The following is a 7,942-nucleotide window of genomic DNA, read 5'->3' as shown; positions in this document are numbered from 1 at the left end:
AAGGCGCCGAAATTAAACTTTTGCCTACAAATAACTCAGTTCCTAACCAACGCATCAAAATATTCTTGGTAGAGGATATTTGTGAAGCGGCGTCATTTATTATCCCAAGCATACCGCAACTTTATTTAAAACCCCTTTCAGAGCCCTTTTATCTAATACAAACTCTTTTGGCGACATTCCTTTGTGCAGCAGGTGGGGATGAGGTCATCCGATGGAAGTTTTTGCAGGGGAAGTTATTCAGGTGGCAGAAATGTTGCTGCGACTGAAAGAAGGATGCAACAGGACTGCTAACTGGCTCGAGCTGAGCCACAACCGCTGCCACATGCGGATAGAGGAAAGTTGAATGAAAGATAGGAGAGGAAAGAGCGAAAGAACAGGCGCGCGCGCGTCGCAACAACCGCGTCCGCCGAAGTGACGACGCCGGCTGTAACAGATACCCCGCCCCCGAAACCACCCGCTTCTTAAAACAGCGCAGAAGACATGGACGCAGACAGAAGGGACACACACAGCACTATGTATGTCCCTTCTGTCTGCGTCCGCGTCTTTTTGCGCTATTTTAAGAAGCCTGAACCACATGCTAGCCCACAAGGATACCCCTGCAAGATAGATCAGTGCGCCGGCTTTTTCACACCATCCTAGTTACTGCTGGAATTTTCATCTCTACAGAAGTAAATGTCCGGTCACATTTTTTTTTCCGGGCCGCGGTGGTCGAATTTCGATGCAGGCGGAACTCTAGAGGCCCGTGTTCTGTGCGATGTCAGTGCACATTAAAGAACCCCAGGTGGTCGAGATTTCCGGAGCTCTCCACTACGGCGTCCCTCACAGCCTCAGTCGCTCTGAGACGTTAAATCCTGATAAACCATAAACGTTTTTTTCTTCACTTTCTACTAGTGAGTAAACGTTGTTTAAAGTTTAGTTTTGTTTATGGGGGTTGAACGTCCCAAAACAGCTCAGGCTATAAAGGGCGCCGTAGTGCGTTGTTTAAAAGAAATGTTAAAAACCTTCCCGGAGCCCTCTGGCCTTCCCCGCCAGCCTGACAAGGTCGGTCAGCTGCATTTAATTGTTGGATCCTTTTTTTTTTACGAAATAAACACAGCGGAAGTTCGCGTCCGTTTAATGTGTTCCCTTTTTTGTTGTTTGTGGAGCGCCATAGATTCTATAGACGCCCAAATCTGCATTGTTTCGTACTTAGCGCATGTACAGTAAGCCAAAGGGTTCGGCCTGAAGGGTCGCTATCTAGCCTGCTACTCTGCTCTGGGGAAGGGATGAAGGAAGGCCGCAATGGGTGACGACGTGAACAGGAGAGACATGAGAACATATCGCTAAATTACCTTTTTCCGCAAACCCGCATCTAGCAAACTTTCCTCAACTGCGCATCCAAAAAATTTCATGTAAACGCAAAAATTTAGCAACTAGGCCATACTTTCACCGATTGATTGATTGATTGATTGATTGATTGATTGATTGATTGATTGATTGATTGATTGATTGATTGAATGATTGATTGATTGATTGATTGATTGATTGATTGATTGATTCCATATGATCTAAATTAATCCGGTCCGCTCCTCTTTCACATCCACCTAGCCCATTTATCGCTTTGGTTGGTTGGTTTATGGGGTTTAACGTCCCAAAGCGACTAAGGCTATGAGAGACGCCGTAGTGGAGAGCTCCGGAAATTTCGACCACCTGGGGTTCTTTAACGTGCACTGACATCGATTTGTCCCTTTAGGAAGTTAAAATGATAGCAGGGACAGCTCCATCCAGTTACAGCTACCAGTAAGAATTGGTTCCCTGTCTTTTTCTAGCAATGTTGACGTTCGTCTTGCAGCAAAATACGCATTTCTTGGCGGGCAAATTCGATTTTGAAGTTCTCTACAGTCGCTTCAAATTTTAACAAAAAGTACGGATTGCACCGTTTTGAAGTGAATGGCTGTGAAGCATAGCCTCTGGGATCCTGGGTTAAAGTGTGTCGATGCATGCATTCTACTGGCTCAATCGGCCGGTGATGGCGACACCTGCGTTTTTTTTTAAGCCTTTTGTAGCCTTTAAAAGGTCTGTTTTTTGGTGCAAGTGGTTTACTATCAGGGCGTGGTACGCTATCGATACAGGCCAACTTTTCGCTCCGAACACGCCTACTTCAGTGTGTTCGGATAGAAAAAGAGTAGAGGGAACGACTTCAAGAGACCTTCGGCCGACAGCATGACTCAACACTCCCTCTTCTTCTTCTCCATATGAAAAGGGCACATACCCACGCGGGGGGATTGGCCAAGTTTTGTCCTCCTCCTAGTTCTTCTTCTTCCTATTATTATTATTATTATACGATAGCATTAGAAGCACTATGTGGCCAAAATGCGTCGTCTGTCATAAAATTTGCCCATTGGCTGAAGGGAACGACGTCACCAGACCGGAAGAAACGTCGCTTACGGTAAAGGCAACAACTGCCTTTAGAAAAAAATGAAAAAAAAAATGAAAATAAAAATGAAAATGGCAACAACTGCTAATTCTGCCGCATTGCCAACGCGTAATGGAATTAGGGGCCCCTGCGAATTTTTTCCCGTCATGCACACTACGACGGCTAAAGTAGCGTGAGGCACGTTAATTCTGCAAAAATCGCGTACCGCAGCTCAAGTTCAGATATGAATAATTTCGCTTATTCGGCCGCGAGACTGTCTATTGCGTTGGATTCGGACGCGAGACTAGTTCGACCACAAGTACTTAGGTCTGAGCTAGTTGGTTCGTAGCCATATTTTTGTTTCAAATATGTATTCCGTTGTGCCAGATTTGCTGGCAGAGCGAGTGAGAAGGGCATTGCTTGAACCTTATATTCGCTTTAATAATTAGAAGCACGCACGCGCGGAAGTGGCCCTTTGTCTAAAGGAGATATTTCGTGTTTTAAATCATCCACAATGAGGAAATTCATCATCATCACCATCAGCCTGACTACACCTACCGCAGGGCAAAGGCCCATGTCTCTCCAATTAACCCTGTCCTTTGCCAGTTGCGGCCACTGTATCCTCGCAAACTTCTTTATCTCATCCGCCAACCTAACTTTCTGCCGTTCCCTACTACGTTTGCCTTCTCTTGGAACCCACTCCGTTACCCTTGAGGACCAGCGCTTATAAGGAAATTGGATGGAATTAAATAAATGGAATTGGATGGAAATGCAGGAATGCTAGTGTATAAATCGCTCAAGAGCCCGAACTGACACCGAAAATGGTATGCAACGCATCTATGGATTAATTTACAGCTATGAATTATAGTTCTCAGCTACCGTGATTCAGCCACATCGGGCCGACATTTATTCCTGAAATCAAGGCTCTTCAAGAGGAACACACAAGCACATTTGCGCGCTCTAGTGCGCCTACTTTACTGCATCAAAACCGCATGGCTTTCGGCAACGAACGTCTCGCGCCGATACGTTCGATCAAAGTCCGTTTCAAAAATATGGCGGCTAGCAACCACCATAAAGTTCTCTCATAAAATGGGTGGCTGTCAGAACATATGCCCCCCGAGACCCGTCGGCGCCAGTGTCAACGGATCCTCATCGTCACTGCCGCTCCGGCGCGCCGGTGGCCGCGTCCAGGACGTCACTGCAGTGGCAGCACCAGCACTCGCACTCGCAGCTGTGGCCGCACTTGCACCGGCATCCCTACTCCTAACCCCATCCTCACGGGCAGCCCGCTGGTCGCTGGCCTCGAAGAAGCCGCACCGTTGCGCTGGGTTCATGGGCGACGCCACGGGACACGTAAAGGCGGCGGCAAACTCGCGGAAGTTCTTCAGCGGCAGTGTGCAGGACAGCTGTTGTCGCTCGCTGGGCTCACGCGCGCAGGACGCCTGGCAGAAGGCGACGAAGAAGGCCTGATCTTCTGACAGGCCCAGGAAGGTGCGCTGCCTCTGACGCGTACGCGTACCCTGGCCGGCGATAGAGCGTGACGCGTTGAAGGCTGCGTACGCTATCTCGATGGCAGCGACTCCCTCGAAGGCCTGCGCACCTCCTTCGGCTCCATTGGCGGTGGTCGCTGGGCACGCTGTCCTCCGCTCGTAGTCCTGGTACGAGTACTTTCCCCACCAAAGACCGGAGGCGGAACCGCGACCGTCCAGGATGACGCCTCGAGGGTCGAACGCCCGGGCCAGGGCGGCGGCGTAGTGGGCTCCAAGCCCTCCCATGTTGACGGCGAGGCCCCCTCCCTCCACGAACAGTGGGCTGCGTAGCGCGTGTAGCGAGACAGCCAGTTCGTTTAGGTAGTAGTGGTAGCGGAAGAGGGCCCGCTGCGACTGCACGTCTCCAGGGTAGAAGGCATTGGCCACGTCCCTCCGCCTGCCAAGGAGAGCTCGGCGAGCCGACAATGCGTCAAGCCAGTACCGAAACACGGCACCATCCTCTCTGGGCACCGGGAAGTTCTCTAATATGGCTGCCACCTCCGAAGCATTGAAATAGGAGTCGGAAGGCCAGAGGGAAATGTTCATACGGCGCAATTTGTCGACGGCGGCCGCCCGGCTCTCGGTGTCGATCCACGATGCCTTCAGGAAGAGGTTGATGGCCGTCTGAGTGATGGTCATCAGAATGCCGTCCACTGAGGCGCGCAAGTGAAGCGGGTAGCTAGTGTTGATGTAGCCGGAGAGGAAGGTTACCCCGAACGCCCTGTGCGTGGCCCAGAAGCAGTCGGAGCTCCGCATATCGCCCATCTCGTGCGCCGTGGGTCGGCCCGGAAGCGAGGAGTCGGCCATCCACCCGAGCAGCTGCACCAGCGACCATGCGAGCTGGTATAGCACCACCTCAGCAGGGAGAGAGCTCAGCAGAGAGTCGACTGCCTGCAGCAGCTTCACGTTCGTGGCGAGGACGCGGTCAGCCTCGGTCACCCTCAGGGCTTTGCTGAGGTGCCAGTTGAGGAGAGTGACCCACTGGGCGGTGGTAAGGCGAGGGGTGGCCAGCTTCTGCATCTGCTTCAGCGGAAAGGCCAGTTCGTTCTGGCCACCAGCCGCCGAGCCGGACAGGGCATCGACGATCGTTGACTCGTCACGGCGGAGATCCTCCACTTCCTTGTCGTTCATGGCTGCGAAGCTTCTCCCGCGCAGGGCGTCGTGAAAGCGACGCACGCGTGCTTTGTACACGCCTCGCGTTACCATTGTGTCCAGGGCCCGCTTCCAATCGCTGGACACGATGCCGGACCCCACGCGCACCTGCCGTTGGTTGCGGCCCGGTACAGGTGTGACACGAACCGAGAACCACAGACCCAGATTCCAGTTGATGTCCAGGTCCAGGAGTACGTCCAGAGGCTGCGCGGCCACCGTGGTGCGCTCGGGCCAGGACAGTGAGCGGTTGGCGAGGAACTCGGTCAGCAAAGCGACGTCCCTGGTACTCCTACTGCTGTGCAGACAGACCTGGTACGCCCGCTCAGCTCGGTTGATGCTCAGGTCCGGACGGGGATTGGACACCAGGACCTTTCCGGTTGGCACCGCTGTTCTATTCGAGGCGTTGTTCGAGGCCTCCAGGTAGCGGATGGCGTCCTGCTGGGCCACGGCCAGGAGGTCCCGGAATGCGGTCTCAGACTTGGCCGCACGAGGATGCCAAGCGCCGCACGCGAAGCGGTAAAAGTCGTCGCACGGCGCCGTGCTCCGGTTCAGGGAGTCCTTGAGGCGACGGAAGTGCGCCATGCAGAGCTTGGAGTTGCAGGTGTTCCACGAGCTCCGTCCCATGCCAAGGACGCCGCTTCTCTCGGAGACTCTCCGATGGCGGAGCACCGACAGGCCGATGGTGATGGCGCTCAGTGTCAGTGCTACTCCCAGGAATGATGACAGCAGGGGACCTAGACCCACCGCCCGTTGCCTCCTGTCTAGTCCTCCGCTCGTCGTCGAGGGCGCCTCGCAGCCTTCGCCAGCCGTTCGAGACCACATTCTTTGTGCTCGCCGCTCCTGGCGACGTGGAACAGCCATCTGCCCGTTCATGGCTCCTCGGGGCTTCGACGAATCGTATGTGAGAACTGCTCGTGTCCTCGTGGTATTGTTCCTCGTGGTGCCGAACGAGGCGCCTGCGTTTCGTCTTCTTCTTCTTCTTCTTCACCTCTTTATAATGCCGATTCCGCTTCTTTCTTTTCTGCTCCTCACGTGAGCGCTATATCTGGTACGCTCATATTGTGTGCATACCACGCGTTGCTTATCAGCTGGCCGTGGTCATACATGAATATTTCGCTTCTTGAAGCAGCGCAAAAAGGCAAGGACGCAAGCAGGAGGGGGACATACAGCGCTGTGTGTGTCCCTTCTGTCTGCGTCCGTGTCTTTGTGCGCTGTTTTGATAAGCATGAAGCAGCAACTAGCCCACACGTCTACCCTTGTAAGATACATTAGTACTTTTACGCAAAGCGCATCGGTGAACCACACCGCGGTATTTTGAAGACGATTTTGGAACCGAGTGTCGCAGAACGCGATATTTCACTATACATCGCAGATGGAACGCCGATTTCAAAAAGCTATCTTTCGTTGCCGACGTTTCTAGCAGAGGTACCTAAATAAATTGAGAAGCGCCTTTTCTGCGTGTTCTCGTCCAGTACAAATTGTCATTGCATTACACGCAGTAGATAATTGGTGCTGCTTTAAACCACTAAAGGAAGTCGCGTAACTCCCATTCTGACGCACATATCTGAAACGCTGCCACGTTTGTCCGCTAAGTGGACATGTAGAATTTTTCGCCGTGAATAGGCAACTCCAATTAAATGGATTTGTATGGCGCTTTAGAATTCACATTACCTTGTCCATTTCCCGCGGCTGCTGCAGTGACGACACAAAAGATGCGCGCTGTACCCGAGAGGAAGATGAATATTAATGAAGAGAGAGAGAAAAAATTATTTAGCCAAAAGAACAACATGCAGGAGCTGGATGGTCGGTGCCCATAGACCAGGGCCCCTCTGGCAGCAGCTATTTGCGCGCTACCTGGATGATCCAGGTGTGCTGGTCCAGTTTGTCGCCGTCTACCACTGTTTGGCACTGTTTACCACTATTTGGGTTTGGCACTGTTAACTTTTGGTCTGGTTTGTCCTAGCATTGTTAAAAGATCTGAATAGAGCGTGGGTCTTGATCCGCGCCAAGGAGAGTAACCTGGGTATTTTGTGGGACAAATCTTGTTTAAAATGTGAAGACTAGGAAACACGTAAATTTGTATTCTCCTCCAGTTAATGGCATCCGAGGAGTATAGTTGTTTGTGTGGTTGTGAGAAATGTATTCTTTCTAGCCTAAGCTATTCTAGCCTGTTACCGTATATGGTCCTAGGAGGGGAGTGGGGTGGGTATGGTGACAGTGATCCGGCCGGTTTGTGAGAGCTCGGTCTAGATCTTTCGCTACCGCATTTCCGTCTAGGCCTTCGTGTCCAGGTGTCTATGTTATTCTGTGTGAGTGGGAGAATCTACTTAATAGTGTGCTCCCCTTCGATTAGGTTTTCAAGCAAGGTAGGTAGTTCCTGCAGGCTTGTCGGGAGTCCGTCGCTACATGCATTACTTACCCCGTTGGTCTTGAGTCTTGATGGTGACGGCTATGGCCAGTGATTCCGCTTCTTCGGGATTTTTGGCATAGATCGGAGACCTGATAAGTGGCCTCTTCTGCTCGCCGACCACAGCTATTGTGAATTTGCTTGCCTGGCTCGGCATAGGCCCCGATGTCCACGAAGACCGCTACCAGGTCTTTGAGTATCTTTTTGCCAGGGCTTGGACTCTGGCTTTACTTCTACCCTGTAATTTCTGCCGCTCGTGTTTTCAAGGAACGGTTAGTAAATGACCCACATATACAATGCAACTTGGTACCACACATAGATGCACTAAGACAAGTGTAGATTACATTCTAATCTTGTGTCTCCACTACAAACAGCAACACATTGACAATATGAAACCTATATCTGTCGACCCGACACAATACGCAAAATGTCTACCAGTATAATACGAAAGCTTCGGCC

General features: G+C 51.7%; 1 protein-coding gene across 1 annotated transcript; it reads right to left on the bottom strand.

Moving 5' to 3' along the window:
• Positions 1 to 3,495: 3,495 nt before the first annotated feature.
• Positions 3,496 to 5,949, bottom strand: LOC149365609 (endothelin-converting enzyme 2-like). The gene has a single exon (XM_089568930.1). The coding sequence runs from the start codon at positions 5,947 to 5,949 to the stop codon at positions 3,496 to 3,498; it is 2,454 nt and encodes an 817-aa protein (XP_089425056.1).
• Between the last annotated feature and the right edge of the window lie 1,993 nt (positions 5,950 to 7,942).

The sequence above is a fragment of the Amblyomma mixtum genome, chromosome 1, assembly GCF_055824585.1.
Source record: "Amblyomma mixtum isolate Tamu chromosome 1, ASM5582458v1, whole genome shotgun sequence".
NCBI classification, from domain to species: domain Eukaryota; kingdom Metazoa; phylum Arthropoda; class Arachnida; order Ixodida; family Ixodidae; genus Amblyomma; species Amblyomma mixtum.
Note: the sequence above shows the minus strand (reverse complement) of the source record. Positions and strands in the feature narration are given on the sequence as shown.